Source organism: Mastigoproctus giganteus, chromosome 10 (genome assembly GCF_048544385.1).
Source record: "Mastigoproctus giganteus isolate SK-2022 chromosome 10, ASM4854438v1, whole genome shotgun sequence".
Lineage (NCBI taxonomy): Eukaryota > Metazoa > Arthropoda > Arachnida > Uropygi > Thelyphonidae > Mastigoproctus > Mastigoproctus giganteus.
Window position 1 is genome coordinate 178,604,502 of NC_143584.1, and position 17,825 is coordinate 178,622,326.

The 17,825-nt window shown below is 34.5% G+C and overlaps 1 protein-coding gene across 4 annotated transcripts in view; it reads right to left on the reverse strand.

The window, feature by feature from the left end:
• Positions 1-17,825, reverse strand: part of Prp40 (pre-mRNA processing factor 40) — a 434,121-nt gene that overhangs the window by 87,274 nt on the left and 329,022 nt on the right. For 2 of the 4 annotated variants that reach the window (XM_090383604.1, XM_090383603.1), the window contains exons 23-25: positions 16,889-17,012; positions 9,607-9,822; positions 765-832 (exon numbers count right to left, since the gene is read on the reverse strand). In XM_090383604.1, the coding sequence (XP_090239730.1) occupies positions 765-832; positions 9,607-9,822; positions 16,889-17,012 (408 nt within the window). The remainder of the gene's footprint in view (positions 1-764; positions 833-9,606; positions 9,823-16,888; positions 17,013-17,825) is intronic. The other 2 variants (XM_090383606.1, XM_090383605.1) reach the window with 1 other exon arrangement.

Genomic DNA, 17,825 nt, shown 5'->3' on the forward strand with positions numbered 1-17,825 from the left:
CCAAACAAAGGTAACAACTGTTGTTTAAAAAGAACTTAGCTGAATAAATGCATCATGCCACAAAAAGTTAGAAAAGTATATTATTCAAATGATAGGTCCTCCTTAACTGGAAATAAATTTCAAGTGAAACTTGAAACCAACTCTTTATGCAATTTCATTCAGATCCCATATTTTAAATATAGGTGAAAAATTTATTTCTAAGTTAGGAATTCAATAGGACTTTTAATAGCAATTTCAGTCAGATCCCGTATTTTAAATATAAGAAAAAAATTTATTTCTGAGCTGAGACTATTTTCTCATGGACTGTTATAAAATGTATAATGTATGCCACATTAAAACTTAATTTGATGTTCCAAGTTAAGCCCTATTCAAATTTTCATAAAAAAAACTTTTATGATATCTTCATTAAAACTACATTATATACGTGACAGTGGATGGGCTTTCATCAATGTTTTAGTTAAAACATTTACGAATTTTCTATACAAAATAAACTTTATTACATTTTCATCAAATGTATATAAATAAAATAAATAAATGAAACAAACTGAGTAACCCTTGGCACTATCAAAAACAAAAATAAGAATAAAAATTATGACTAGATACAGAGTACAGAAGAGTGGCAATGAATTAAAAAGCCAAGTGGAACTCAGTTCTGATGTTTACAGGTTGGTATGTCTATACTTTGTATACGTATATACATATTTATATATACAACTTAATTTTATACAAGCTGTACAAAAGCATGCAATATATTATGGGCTTACTGTGTGTGAAGTATGCTTTTTTTCTTTCCTCTTAGATTTCTTTTTGTGTTTTCTAGAATAATGATCATCTGAAATAAATTATATGATCACAAATTTTGAATATAAATGGCTATAATTCTCAAAAACAGCCTTACAGGTTATAGAACAAAAAATAAATAAATAAAAAATAGAGAAAAATAATAATGAACGAAATTTGGTAAAGCATCAGAAGGGGTTTAGATGTTAATAATAAGAAAGTTTTTCTTCTAATTATTCAAATAGAGTAACTACATAGTTGACTTTTTTATGGTATTCCAAAAGGTTACTAGATTTAAGAGTATATATTATTGTAGTGTTTCTCAACCTGTGTGCTGTGAGTATGCTTCAGGTGTGCACACAGAAAACGCAAATAAAAAAAATTAATAAATCCAAGTTTTATAATTAAAATTAATTCAAATAAAAAATTTGTTTATTTATGAAGCACCGATCCCAGCCCCTTCCAGTGGTCAGTGCAAAGTCACATTTTGCTTCCTAGTAGTAGATCTGTTCACCTTTATTCAGTAATTCTTATCACTTGAGAGACTCTCCCAAGCACCCTGCAGTTGTATATGTGTAACTTGTAAGCAGCATAGTAAGAAATTTCCTTTGTGTTTTTCTCTAAAACATTATATTCAGTTAATTCGTATAGAACAGGTATTTTAAATTAACTGTATTAGTACATTCTAGAAGTAACTATAATTTTTTTCGAAATTATTAGCGATGATACAATTTTTAGTGCAAGGAAATCAGAAGAGCCAAACTGATAAGGAGCTTGGAGAAAATGACAAAAACGAACAAACATCAAAAAAGAAGAAAACAAGTTGTTGTAAATATGATGATGACTATGTGACGATGGGATTTTCATATACTAGTACCCAAGATTGTTCTCTGCCTTTATGTCTGGTATGTGGTTTAAAATTGTCAAATGAATCAATGGTGCTGAGTAAATTGCAGCATCATTTTTCTACGAAACATGAGAATTTATCGTCCAAAACTATGGGATATTTTAAAAGACTGCAGGCCTCTACTACAAAACACAGTATAGAATTTTATAGTATGTCTAAAATATCTGATAAAGTTCAAGAAGCCAGCTATTTAGTAGCCGAACTGAAAAAAAAGAGAGGAATCTCACCTGATTGCAGAAAGTCTGATTTTACCAGCATGTTGGGTAATCAGGAAAAGTATTTTGGGAGAGGAAGCTGGAGAAAAAAAAAAAATAATGACAGTACCATTTTCGAACAGCACAATTAGCTGGTGTATAAAAGAAATGTCCGATGATACTGAAGAACAAGTTGTTCAACATATTAATAATGTGTTATTAATATGTTGGTGACTGTTTGCATTGCAAGTTTTCTACAGATATTAGCAGGAAAGCCCAATTAATAGCATTTGTTAGGTTTATCGAAAACGACAATTCTTTAACCATTTTTTTTTGTTTTAAAGAACTTACTGAAAGAACAACCGGTCAAGATATTTTCGAAGTAGTGGATAAAGTGTGGTATATTATTTACTAAAGTGTGGTATATTATTAAAGTGACCAGACGTCCCGGATTTCAGTCGTTTGCCCCACATTGCAAACTGTTCCGGATTGGACATGTAGCCTTCACACTTAATGGCAAACACAATGGAAATCTTTTGCATTATGTTTGCCGGGAACCAATAGTATGACAGAAAGAGTTTTTTCGGTAGTAAATAAGTTGTGGATGTCAACAAAAACACAACTGGCTGCAGAAACACTGGAAGCAATACTACAAATTAAGTGCAATTTTGCTAATTCTTGTAAAGAATTTTATGAAAAAATAGCAAATAATGAAGAATTATTAAGAAAAATTCACTCAGTGGAAAATATATTTAATTTCTCTTGTTTTTATTGTTAAAATAAGTATATATTTTTATTAATATTTCACAGAAAAAACCTAACCCTTTTCCACTAAATAAAAATGAAAATCAATTAAAAACATGACCCCTCTAATAAGTGTTTTTTTCTTTCCCTTTTACTTACAATTATTTTTCTCAGTTCACATCGTTCACGCAACCTTCTGTTTATTACATAGCATACCACGAAGGGTACCGTATACTGAATTTCAGCCTTTCTGTGTGGGAGGGAAAAAAAAAAATATATATATATATATATATACACACACACAGCAATACCTCGCTTAGCACTGCTTCAAACATCACAAGTTTCACTATAACACGGTTTTCAATTAAGTTTAAGTCGAGAATTTACTGTACATATTAAAACTCATTCAATAGCCTAGACACTTACTCTATATATATGCTGTGTTGTCATAGCCTAGGTATGGTTCATATATGCTGCGGTGCCAACTCTATTGTCTCACATGCGCTTGTTTGTTTGTAATGTTTGTTATTTGGTTTTTAGGAGCATTAGCAACTAAGGCCATATTGCTCTGGGATATGCGGTGGTCATTACCTGACCTTTCTGCATCCTCCGTATTTGGTGGTGACGGGCTCGAACTCCGGTCTAATCAAGAAGCGTGTGCTACGCACTGCTGCTCCTTCCCACCTGGCTAGGGAGGCACCCTCTCACATGCGCATGTGACAATAGCTCCCCTCAGGCAGTCAGCTGCAACATGCAGCAGTGTTCAGTATTCTTAATTTCCTCTTGTTTTTGAAAAGACATGACAACTTTTCAAACTTTTCATTTCACATTTTTTTTACCCCTTTAAATACGATCAAAAATATATATCTGCATCTTGGCTAGAAATCACTGCCAACAACATGCATTTTTTTGGCAGCATGTTTTCCCCATTTGGTAAATGGTTTCACTGGTTTTAAATCACAAGTTCAGACAACTGCTGAAGACACTGTGAAGACTGGAAAAGACTTTGAAACTTTGGACACTCAGTGTATGTGACTGCATTGACTCGCATGCAAGTGACTTAGATGGTGCAACTTTCCTTGAAATTGATGAGCTAACTGCATATGAAGAAGAGGAAAACAGTGGCACCAAAAGTATTTTCAACAGAAGATTGGAGAAAGTTTTTTTTTTTTGGGGGGGGGGGGGGGTGACATGGCCTGCGAGGTGATTATGAATGGAGATCTGAATGTTGAACATAGCATCAAGATACGGCAAATTTTACAAAATGGGATTAGATGCTACAAAGACTTGAACGCTGTTACCTTTTCATTAAAAAATTTTGCAAATTTTTTTATTTCAAATCTTTTTAATTGGCTATCAAGTGCAAATTGTTTATAGATTTATTATAATTTGTTTATAGACTGTTTCTCTGGTACGCAGTCAATTAAAACCCATTATAATTATACCTCAATCAGCACGGTTTCACATAACACGGAATAGTTTCGGTACCAATTATCAGTGCTATGCGGGGTATTGCTGTATATATATGCACTCCCCGGCTTACGTAATACTCAACTTAAGGAAATTCAACTTTACCTAAGTTTTTCCCAGCCAGTGCAAACTTAAAAAAATCGTGGAAACGTATTTTTCATCCTGTAGGAATAAATGGAGGTATTGTGAAAATATACCCAATAACACATTGTTTTTTTTTTTGGTAATTTGTTCCAAGACCTCAGAAGTTGAAAATTTCGCTATATAACTAAACCATTTATCTCTCTAAAAGGTCATTTTTATAATGGAAATTGCACTACACTTTCATTGTTATCATATTATTTATTATTATTACTCATATTATTTCTCCCTGATTGGGGGTTCCATCTCGTGACAAGTATTGATACCAAGTACACAGGGTGGTTGCAGTTATGTCTGGTGTTACTGTTGGTTTAGGAACTGCCTGACTATCCTAAAAGTGTTCAGGATTGCGACTTTCCGGAGTTCCTTGTAGGCGTTCGCTGGGAGACCTATTGCTGCTAGGCTGGTATGTAGGGTCTTTGGCGCCATATCTGTGGTTGACACAATGATCGGGATGGTCGTAACTTGTTGCATATGCCACATCTCTTTGATCTCCTGTCTTAGGTTTGTGTACTTCCTGATTTTTTCACATGGGTTTTCTGCAGGTTGCCAGTATTGGGTATTGCTGTGTCAATCAGATAGGTAGTCTTTTCCTTCTTGTCCACAAGGGTTATGTCCGGTCTGTTGTGTGGGATTGTCTTATCCATTATTATGGGGCAGTCCCAGTACAGCTTGTGCGTTGGTGTCTCTAGTACTGCCTGGGGTTCGTACTTATAGTACAGTACACTTTCTTCGATCACCTGGTATTTCTTTGCTAACTTCTGATGTATTATCCTGGCTACCTGGTCGTGTCTATGAGTGTAATCAGTCTGGGTGATCACGTTGCATCCTGTGGTGATGTGCTGGATCATTTCTGAGGCCAGGTGGCATCATAGACATGTGTCATCGGACACTCCGAGCTCCTTGGTGATGTATTTTCTGTAGTTTCTGGTGTTGATTACCTGGTCTTGTATGGCGAGCATGAATCTTTCAGTTTTGGGAAGAGCATCCTGCTCATAAGCCATGCATTGGAAGCAATTTTATCTATGTGATCTTGATGGAGATCATTGTAGTGTCTTTTCTGCCCATCTTTCTAGCTTCATTTGTTCCTGCTGGTTGGGAGGGGACTCCTTGCTTGGGTTGAGTGAGGTATACTGTTTGTCTCTCTTCCTTATGGCTTGGTGAAGTGCTGCTGTGTGTTTCTGGAAATTAGAAAAATATTATTATTATTATTATTAATCATAAGGTACAAGGAAAGTCTGAGGCTTATGCTGCACTAGCCAAAAAAAATTCCCAAGTTACCCTGTGTGTGTGTGTGTGTGTGTGTGTGTGTGTGTGTGTGTGTGTGTGTGAGAGAGAGAGAGAGAGAGAGAGAGAGAGAGAGAGAGAGAGAGAGAGAGAGAGAGAGAGAGAGAGAGAGAGAGAGAGAGAAGTAGAAAGGAATCAACAAGAAAGAGAAGAACGATGATATCCAGCTCAGGAAGGGTCCTGGGCTGGATACGAAGGCATGCCAAGCTCATACTCATTAGATGTGAGCCCCTGGGGTGGTATGTTCCATTATAAGAATCAATTTTGAACGCCTTTGTGATATTTTTCTAAAACACATTTCTGGAGGTCACTACCATAAAACAATTTGCACTTTGTGGTTTATTGAGCTTTTCTGTTAGTGCAATCTATTAAAAACGGGTAGTAAAGTTGACTTTATTGCATTTGCAATAATACCGACAACTGGAATTCTGTGGGTTTTTACATTACAGCATTATGGTGAAATGAGTTCCCCTTCACTGAAATCTTCAATCACATAAAAAAAAAAAAAATAAATAAATTTTCAGAATCTTCTCTTCATTCCTATTTATTTATTACAATGGTGAAGGGAAAGGGACCAACGGAAAGTGCAAGTGCTAGCAGTGCTAGGAAATAAAACAAAATTGATTTAGAAATGAAGATGATTAATCAAGAATTACGAAGCAGGACAAAGTTTGTCATCTATTGCACGGAATTAGGTCTCACTGCTTCAGCAGTGATCACAAAATAGCGTTCAGGTGCTATATCGAAGATGGAAAAGCTATTAATAATATGGATACAAAATCAGATACAGAAGCAAGTGCCCCTGAGTCTAATGGCCATTCAAGCAAAATCAAGAAGAAATTATTAAGATATTGAGGATAAGCACGGCGAACCTAAAGCCAAGTTCGTGGCAAGCAATGGGTGGTTTAATAGGTTCAAACATTGTGCTGGTTTCCAAAAAATTACAGTATGCAGTGAAGTCACCAGTGCCGATTCTGCAGTTGCAGAGAAATTGTGATGTGTTGGAAAAACCCCCTTCTAAATCTCCACAGCCCTCAACTTCCTCAGCGGCGTGCTTATCAGCTGGAGAGTTAATTCTGGCAATGATGCTCGAAAGGTAAAACTTGCTGACGTAATTATTAAATTATAAAATTGTAATTTTATAATTTTGAAATTTTTGTAATTTTTGTAGCACATGAGATAAAAAAATTGAATAAATAATTCTATTTTCATGTTCATCAAACACTTCTTTTTTGCTTCAATCAAATTCAGCACGCACAGTTGCGAGTGCTGCGCAAGTATTTAGGGAAATTCCAACTTATGTAAAATTCAACTTATGTAGTTCCGCGGAACACAACCCTTACATAAGTCGTGGGTGGCTGCATATATGTATCTATACGCTATATAAATATATATATATATTTTTTTTTTTTTTTGTTTTTTAAGAAATTTTAGATTTTATAAGTTCAAAGAAGTCAATGTATTTAATTTGTATTTTGTATGTGAATATTTTTTATATATAAAAAATTTATATAAAAAAAGTGTATATTGTTTCTAGGGGAGTTGAAAAAATCCCCCTCCCTCCAGAGGTCCTGCAGTGGAATGCTAAGGATCTGGTTACTTTATATATTATGGAAGTTTTTTTTTTTTTTTTTTTTGTTGTTGGCGCATCGGCTTCTGTGGCCATAATGCACCTCCCAAGGTTTTTGCAGTACTTTGATCCAAGCTCGAGGCGGGATTCGAACCCGCGACCTTTGGGTTGCCAGGCAGGCACTTTACCCACCCGGCTATGGAAGTTGTGTGTCGGCATTTGTAACGAAGGTGCTACCACGATGACAGGAGCACTAAAAGAATTTGTAAACTTAGTAAAATGACACAATTCAAATATTACAACACTGTTTTACAAACAGAGAAGTTCTAGCAGCAAAGACAGTCGTACCTGATTTAAAACTTGTACTTGATCAAGTGGTTAAAATGGTCAATTATATCAAAACTAGATCACAAAAAATACGTATTTTTGGAAAATTATGCAGGGACTGGAGTCTGATCATTTCTCTTTAAGAATGCATACTGAGATTCGGTGGCTATCACAAGGAAATGTATTTATGTGTATGGATGAGTTACGTGAAGAAGTGTTCATATTTTTTTTTCACTGGAGCAATCAGAATTTTGTGATTATTTAAGTGATGAAATTTGGTGCTGTAAATTAGATTTCCTAGCAGATTTATTCAAACAGCTTAATAAATTAAATATCAGTATGCAAGGCCTAGAGGGAAATTTACTCACTTCTACTGACAAGCTGTTCACCTTTAAAGAAAAGTTGGGTATAGGGAAAAATAGGTAAATGAAAAAAATTTAGAAATGTTTCCCTTGACTGCCAAAATGAATTGTACTAAAATAAGTAATGTAATAAGTTAAACAGCTATTAAAGACAAAAATTGTCCTTTACTTTCCACATCCCTTGATACCAAAAGATATTTGTGGGTAAGAGACCCATCCGACATTCGAACTTAATCTGCAAGAGGAAGAAGAATTGGCTGATATCCGTAGTGACCAGTCGCTGCATATTTAGCAAATTTTGCTAAATTTCCAAGCCCAGTAGCAAATTTTGTATATTAGCAAAATTAAAAATTAATATTCATGAATTTCTGAAAAGGCAATTAGAATTTTATTGCCATTTTCCACTTCCTACTTGTGCAAAACAGGGGTTTCTGCTTTAAACGAGATTAAATAAAAAAAAATAAAAAAAAGAGAGAGAGAGACTAAAGTCGGTAGAAGAGGAGCTGAGAGTAAGCCTATCCACAAAAAAATCATCAGATTAAAAAACTGTGTGCTCCCATCAAACCCAACCATCTCACTGGTTAAAATGTTATAAATGTATACTTGTTTGTTTTTGTATTTAAATATGTTAACTTTTTACATATTTTCTTTTAAATTTCATGTATATTCTTTTAAATAATTTCTTTTCTTTTAAATTTCCTGCAATTCATGCATGTTCAAAAAAGAACATTAAGAGCATTTAAAACAAATAATAAGTGTATTATTACATATACTCAACAGAAATAACTTCCAGATTGTGAATATATGTATATATATATTATGAATATTATAATATATATATATTATTTATAATTTTTATTTATGATATATATATATATATACAGTAGACTCTTGATTTTCCGGGATAGATGGTAAAGCACAAATCCTGGATAATCGATTTCCCGGTTAATCCAAAAATACAGAAGTCCCCGACATACGTTCCAGGACTTCTTACTTATTCGAGTTTTATGTAATTTGGGAATGACTAGTAACATATTGCTACTATATTATTATTGACAAATCTGAATTCAGCGCGCTACTTGTTAATGTTTGGCCATTTTCATACATTCTTATTAGTTTAATTTTCTGATCCAAATCTATCGCTTTCCTTTTCTTCGTAGATTTACTAGTACAGCTGTCACTCATTCTCTTAGTCGGCACCATGATAACGGTCAAAATTAACTTTTCTGAAAAGAACTTCAAAGGGTTAAAGCAAAAACTCACTATTATCACCCCGTGCGAGCTCACATTTACTAAAGCACATTTCTGGAGGTCAACAAAAAACAATAAAAACAATTTGCACTTTCTGTTTTATTGGGCTTTCTTTTCTGTTAGCGCAATCTATTATAAAGGGGTAGTAAACTCGATCTTATTGCATTTGCAATGATGCTGATAGCTGGAATTCTGTTGGTTTTTACGTTATTATAGTGAAGTATGTGTCCCCTTTACTGAAATCTTCAGTCATATAAAAAAAAAACCCATAAATAATTGTAAGAATCTTCTCTTCTTTCCTATTTTTTTGCTTGTTACTCCGATCTCGCTTGTGCAATTTGTGCGTGCCGTGATCGTCGTTATTGATTGCTTATTATTTTTTTTTGTTGTTTAAAATTTTTAAACAACAAAAAAAAAAAAAAAAATTTATTTATTTAAATAAATAAATTAAAAAAAAAAAATTGAGTGAAAACAAATTTACGTAAATCACTAGTTGTGTAAGTCGGGGACTTACTGTATCGAAAAATGTTCAGCAACCTATGTAAAAAATATGGCGATAGATAAAAAACTTACCATGTACTACTCGTGTGTCCAATGTGATGTTTCCCTTTATTTTTTGCGATGTTGATTTTAAATCGAGTAACTTCCCTTTATTTTTTACAATGTTGCGTATGGTTTGGTCACCAACATTATCATGGTTCATTAGAGATTTAACGGATGCACCGTTTTCAAGTCTTTGTTTCACTGAAAGCACAACTCTTTTGCGTTTACCCATCATTTTTGCGATTTCTAAAAAAAAAAAAATATATATATATATATATATTTACTATAAAAAAATTTCAACATCTCTGACATAAACAACGAAACAAAATTTGTCTTTTTGCGGTGCGACCGAACACAACAATCGCCACGACGCACTAAAATAAACTAAACATTTGGTCACTTTTTATTTTTATTTATTTTTTTTAAGCGGCCGGTGTGAAGACAGCGGGGGTTACAAGATAACAGGCACATTAATCTCCCAACGACGACTTATAACGGCACATCTTGTCGCTTATTTACGACTTGCAAAATATCTGTTTATACCTATTCTAGTTATTACTTGAATTTTATGATTTCTGGTTTATTTATTTATTTTTTTTAAAACTTGGAGTCTTGAAGTGTCCCCGTTAATCAAGAGTCTGCTGTGTACATATAAGTATAATAGTGATTGTAGTGTGCACCTTTAAAAGTGTGCTGTAACAATGAAAAGGTTAAGAAATACTGTAGATGGGAATAATTTCGCCTTAATAATTTTCAGGGGATAATTATTAAGGCGAAAGGTTGTTCCAAAGAATGGAAAAAGAAAGAAAAAGTGAAAAAGAAAAATTAATTTGGTGGCACTGTGTTGGAGATGAACTGTAAATGGGTGTTGATTACTTGATGCACGTATTTGGATTTGTTTGGAATAAAGAGGTAAAATTACAGATGCCAATTAAGGACACTCCCCATAAAAATATCTGTAAAAAAGAAATGCAGCAGAAACTGAATGTGTGTAACAGGAAGTGGAGTGAGTTTGTAAGAGGAATTAAATAACTGAACTGCTCTCTTTAATGGTACAGTTTGCTTTTTAACTGCATAGGATTAGCATCATTTTGAAGAAAAGTAATGCTGAGCAAGAAGAAAAGGCCAGTTTTCTTCTATGCACAGAAAGCAATATTTGAGATACGCTCATGCCAAGAAAGGTTAAAAGTTAGGGTTATCTCCAATAGGTATGTTCTTGCATAAAAATCTGAATACTGCTAAAGATGAGTGCGCAATCAACAAAATCCTTTTTCTGCAAGAAACAAGACAGGACTCGAGAAGTACTGAAGTTAAATGAGTTTTAACGTGTTGTGAGGTGGAAGTAAAAAGGTCATTCATAATGAGTTAAATGTGAACAACACTAAACAATGTGATTTGTTTAAGTGAACTTTTATGTGTAAAAAGTATTACATGAAGTTTTACAACTCCTACATAACAGAACTACTTAATAATTGGTGATATTTCTGAACTACTCAATAATTAGCGAGATACCATATTGAATTCTATCATTGGGTGTAATCAGGAAGGTTTTGCAGCTGTTCCAACTTTACAGGGTAGAATACTATCAACATTTAATTAATTAACTAAACTTTGTTTTTCAATGGAAAACAAAATAAAACTATCATTACCTAACTTGTCAATTTTCACATATATTAAAATTAGTAACTTACAGCATTGGCTGTAATGCAGCAGAAACTGAATGTGTGTAACAGGAAGTGGAATGAGTTTGTAAGAGGAATTAAATAACTGAACTGCTCTCTATGTGTATGTGTAATTTTTCATTTGGTTAAATTGACACTGAAAGGAGGCATAAAAATATGGGGAAATCAAATGCAGTTTCATGCTCTAGCTCTTCATGCCTCTAGAATTGAATTCCTATAGTATTTTATGGCCATAGTGAAGTTAACCCCTGGCTTTTAGCCGTGAAGGGTATTGTGTACGGCATGTGCGTTTGTATGCAATAAAGAGTTCTTCTTCTTCAAAGTGATTTGATACACGGTGATCTTTAGAAAACTAGTGGCTGATTGAAACAGTAACAGAGAATTATGAATTTCAGCAGTCAATATAATTTCAAATAATTAGCAAAGCAACATGAATTGCCTTTGGAGTTAGAAAATGACTTGATTGATAATGATAGACAGTTTAAAGTGGTTTGTTCACTGCAATTAATCTATGACTATTTCTGAAGAGTTAGTCCTTGTTAAATTCAGTTTGGCCCGAAATTCTAATCCTCATTAAATTATCAGCATTAGCATTAGTAGTGGCATGTGATGGATCAGCAAAAAAAAAGTATAAGTATCAGCAAAAAAAAAAAAAAAAACCAACACACATTTCCCATTTCATCCACCCATTCTCTCCAAAAGTTTATCTAGTTCTTCCTAAAATTTATTTAAGCTATGAACTTCCATGACAGATGGAAGTTTGTTCCAGCAATCAACCACTTGCCAGCTAAAGGCAAATTCCTACACATTTATTCTACAACTGTCTTTCCTGGATTTGAATTTATGCCCCCACAGTTGTGTATGTAATCTGAGCTAGAGGAATAATCCCATCAGCATGGAGCATGCTCAACACATTCAAAGCCTTAAACACCTCAATCAGATCAACTCGCAGGTGCCTAGACTACAGATGCTGAAATTTGCAGAATGGAAGCCTCTATTGGTAAGAGCAACCCCTTTGTCCCCTTCACCAATTTCGTTGCACTTCTCTTTACTCATTCCAGCAGCTTCATAAAATGAGGCCTCCAGATCTGTATGCAGTACTCATGGTATGGTCTGACCACTGTCTTATACAAAGAGATAATCACCTCCTTATCCCTGATAGCAAACTTCCTGTATATATCATTGAGAAAACCCCAGCCCGAGCTGCCCGACTTCACAATTACCCCCAGGTCTTTTTCATTCTCCACTATTCTGACTGTAGTACCACACAGTTGGTACATTATTCCGGGATTACTGCACCCATATGCAGTACTCTGCATTTGTCAATGTTAAACTTCAGTTGTCACTTCTCAGACCATCTCTCTAACCATTCTAGATCCCCTTGCACTAGAATACCATCATTATTGTCATTAACAATCTTTGTATCATCTGCTGACTTGGATATTAAGCCTGATGTACCTTCATCAATATCATTAATAAATATAGAAAACAACAATGGACCCAGCACTGAACCCTGAGGGACTACACTAATAACATTAGTGCACAAAGACCAGTGTCCACTGATTACCACTCTCTGTCTTCTCCCATTCAACCATCCCTTTATCCATAGCAGCAACTTAACCATCAATGTCACAATTGGTACAGCAGTCTTACATGTAACAGTATCAAAGCCCTTCCTGAAATCCAAATATGTGGTATCAAAATTATTTTTTGTATCCAGTTCCTTTGTAACCAGTGTAGTACCCAATCAAACTGGTCAAATCAGATCAGCCAATTGTTGAATTTTTTTTAATTGAGAAATAATAAAAAAAAATTACTTTTCTTAAAAAATACTAAAATTACAGCCTGGTGGACAACCTTGCTGATGAACAGCATCCCCCCCCCACCACCATCCAGTGAGCACATACTTGCTAATGGGTTACATATGCTCTAATTTCACTACCTCATGGTGGGGTAGTGTTTAATAATAATAAAAATTATTTTTAGCTATAGTATCAACTAGTTTAACAACCATGATAAAAAAAAAATCCAGAATCCAGCAAAAGCTATGTATCCCATGGGTGCTGAATAAAAGTTCATTTATTGTCACAAATCATTTTTATTAAATGATTTCCAGGAGGGTATTAGAAAATTTTTTTATTAGATGATTTCCAGATTTCTTATTAAAACAGAAGTCAGAGCTGTGAAAAAATAAATTCACAATGTTAGGCATGTCTCCTTATCTTTTCTCTTCCACAGATGCTGAATGTTTTTCATAATCACAATAAAATAGTAATCAAAATATTTCACAAAAACAATAAATCAGTAACATAGTGAATTTATGATTTTTTTTTTTCTCTTTCTAAAACCCTCAAACATGAGAGTAAAACCTATAGTACTTAGTAACATGCATGAGTTAAAATGATGAGAAGACAGAAGATACTAGTTGACATTAGACTTTAATTTCTGTAAACTATAACTTTTGGGAAATACATTTAAAGGAAGGTTGTACCAACACACAGAAATAGAAAGAATAAATGAGAAAGAAGGAAAAGTTGGTTCCGTGAGTTTTGAGTTGGATGCTGAATGGATGCTGACTGATTGGGACACGTGTTTAGACTTGTGTGTGCAAATTGAGATGAATAGCACCTGCAGAAGTATTTATAGAAAAATAATGCACCAGAAAATTAATGTCTATTAGACAGAGATTGGAGAGAGACTTTGTAAGAAATAGGGCATTAACTAACCCAACTATCCTCTTTTGAATAGAGCCTAGAACTTCAAGAAGTGTTCGGCACCATCACCCAGATATGGAAAAAAATTTCCACGATTGGATGGATTTTAGATTTGTACAGAGTTGTTGTTTAGAAGAAAAGAAATGCCAAAAACAAAAAAGAAAAGACAGTTCTTTTTTGATTCAGAGGATGGAAAATTTGCAATGTGCATATGCCAAGAGAGAGAAGAAATCAGGATAATCGTTAATAGAGAAAGTGATCTTGTCCAGAAATCCTATGTGTTATCAAAAATTACACTCAGATTTCTAGACAGGAGAATTAGGATAGTAAATAGACATGAGCATTAGGTATCAGCAGTATCAGCGATCCATAAGACAGGTTGTGGATATTTGAAAAATGGAAGGTGGGACGCAGTGTGCTATCATTAGGAAAGTTATGGATAGGATTTAGAATCAGTAGAAAGTTGTTATTATACAAGAAGAAAAGAGCTGAATCTTGGGGAACACCAGTATTAATGAAAAGTTAGAAGACAGCCATCTATCAACAGTCAGAGTGGTCAGAAAAAAAACTGGATATCCAGGTGCAAAAAAAAAAAACAATTCACAATCTATATGATGGGAGCTTGTCTAGAAAAAAATCATGCAAAACATGATGTTTTGGAAAATGCCTTGAAAATATCAGATCAACTGCTTGAGTTTCACCCAACTTTTCCATTGAATTTTTCCTAAGTAAATAAATGCACAAGGCATAATACATTATGAATTGGGAATTTACTATAGAATATTTCAGTGAAATATACATCATTCTTTGTTCATAATAGCAAATTGCAATGAATGGCATCGATTTAATTATCTCATATTTTGACTACCTTCACAACAAGTTACCATGTATTGCACTACCTCAAAGAAGTAATGTTCTCCAATGGAGAAGACTACTGTTACTTATTCTCAGCGGATACCACCATCCAGATGGCACCATTTAAAGGCTTGTTGACCTATCATCAGTGGGTGGGCAGGTACCCTGGTGTTGCAATCATGCCAACCCAGTTATGAAGTATAACTCCACAATATTTATTTACTAAGTAAATAAATGCACAAGGCATAATACACTATGAATAGCATTGATTTAATTGTATCTCATATTGTGACTATCTTCACAACAAGTTACCATGTATTGCACTACCTTGAATAAGTAACACTTCTCCAATGGAGAAGACTATTGTTACTTATTCTCAGCAAATACCACTACCCACCGACGATAGGCCAACAAGCCTTGAAATGTTGCTGTCTGGATGGTGGTATCCGCCGAGGATAAGTAACAATAGTCTTCTCATTGGAGAAACGTTACTTATTCGAAGTAATGCAATAACATTGTAACTTGTTGTGAAGGTAGTCACAATATGAGATACAATTAAATCGATCCCATTCATTGCAATTTGCTATTATGAACAAAGGATGGTGTGTATTTCACCAAATGTTCTATAGTAATTTAATTTTTCTACATATGGGTGATATATTGGCTTTGTTACCCATATATGGAAAAATTCAATTACTATAGAACATTTGGTGAAATACACACCAGTCTTTGTTCATAATAGCATATTGCAATGAATGGGATCGATTTAATTGCATCTCATATTGTGACTACCTTCACAACAAGTTATGTATTGCAGGGATTACGATGTCCTTATTTCTACCACCAGAAAATGTTCGATAAATCATCGTTAGCGCACCTTGGGCCTTCCATGCGACCAGTCTACAAGGCTAGGAGAACTTCATGTCTGACCACATATTGCACTACCTTGAATAAGTAACACTTCTTATTCAAGTGTAATACCCAAGTCCCTTTCCTCCACTACCGGCTTTAGTTCACCTCCACCAAGTGTATTATTTTTGGGTTACTGTTTCCAGATGTAAGACCTTGCATTTTTCTGAATTAAAGCACAGCTGCCACTTTTCTGACCATCCCTGAAGTCTCTGTAGGTCACTTTGAAGAAGCTCTGCTTGGTGGTGATCATTAACTACTCTACCAATCTTTATATAATCTACAAATTTATATATCAAGCTCTCTATCCCTTAAACGATGTCATTTAAGAAAATAAAAAATAATTGCAAAAGACTCAGCAAATTGACCAGTTGGTGTATGTAACCAGAAAACTGAAGCCAGCTGGGAGTTCTGAAACATTACAATTAACAAGGAAAATTATTATTAGACATTACAATTAAAAAGGAAAATTATTAAAATTATTATTATTATTAAAATCATCCCAATCATTATTAGGAAAGTTTGATTAGAAAGGTCAAGTTTCAAAGAAAGGAAGTGAAGTTCTGAGCATTTAGTACAGTTTTGAGAATGGCAAGGACAACAGATGAATCTGAAATAGGGTAGAGAGATTTTAAGCCACAGAAAATCAAAAGGAGGCGATTCCAAATTAGGAAGTTACTGACAGATGTTGTTGTTGTTATTTGGTTTTTAGAAGCATTAGCAACTAAGGCCATATTGCTCCGGGATATGCGGTAGTCATTCCCTGACCTTTCCGCATCCTCCATATTTGGTGGTGACGGGCTCGAACCCCGGTCTAATCAAGAAGCGTGTGCTACGCACTACTGCTCCTTCCCACCTGGCTACGGAGGCGCCTTTTCTGACAGAGAATATAAGAATGGACATATACACAAGCACTACCTTCGAAGCAAAAGGAATCACAGAGTGAATAAATAGGGCATACCAAGATGCATAGTGGTTGAGGTAACTGGTAACTGAGAAATTTTCCTACCTTTCTACATAAATTCACAATTACACAGATTCAAATGACTAAAGTTTTATAAAAGTAAATATAAAGTAAATAGAGTCTTATTAAATGTATATGCAATAAATAAACAATATTTACTAATGGATTTCCAATATAATTATTCTTACCATCATCCGATCTGTCATCAGAATCAGCAGATGGTGTTCGAGATCTAGATCTGGATCTAGATCTCGATCGGTGTTTTTTCTTTTTGCTACTTCTATGTCTGTAACTTTCTTCAGAATCAGACCTCTGAAAAATTAAAACATTTTCTTTTGTTATTTATCTAAACACAAGAATTTTTTTTAAATATAAATTAGCATAGATAAATACAAGGGCCATTCTGAAACTAACATATGTAATTCTGAACCCCCCCCCCCCCCCCGTGTGATATACACCATAAAATGTAGTAGTAGAAGAGGCATGTGATGCAAGAAAGCAAGCTTATGTAGCATCAGCCAAAAAAAAAAAAAAAAGCCATTTCGCACATCCATTCCCTCTAAACATTTGTCCAGTTCTCTTTGAATTTATTTAAGCTATCAACTACCTAAGGGCTAAAGGCAAATTTTCAACATCTCTTCTATAACTGTCTTTCCTCAGTCTCAATTTATGCCCCCTCATGTTCGTAACCTGAGCAAGTGGAAGAACCCCACCAGAATTGAGCCTGCTCAACCCATTCAAGACTTGTACATCCCAATCAGATAACCTCGCAGGTGCCTAGTCTCTGGATGTTGTAATTTGCAGAACTTAAGCCTTTCTTGGTAAGACCACCCATTTGTTCCCTTCACCAATCTTGTTGCCTTTCTCTGTACTTGCTCAAGCAACTCTATGTCCTTCCTAAAATGAGACCTCCAGACCTGTATGCAGTACTCAAGGTGTGGCCTGACCATTGCTTTATACAAAGGGATAATCACCTCCTTTTCCCTACTAGTAAAATTCCTGTATATCAACTGACAATACCCCATGACTTGCTCTGGCAACCTGTCTGCATCGTGCAGAAACTTAATATCATACTGCACAATTACTCCAAGGTCTTTTTCAATTTCTACCACCTTTAAGTGTATG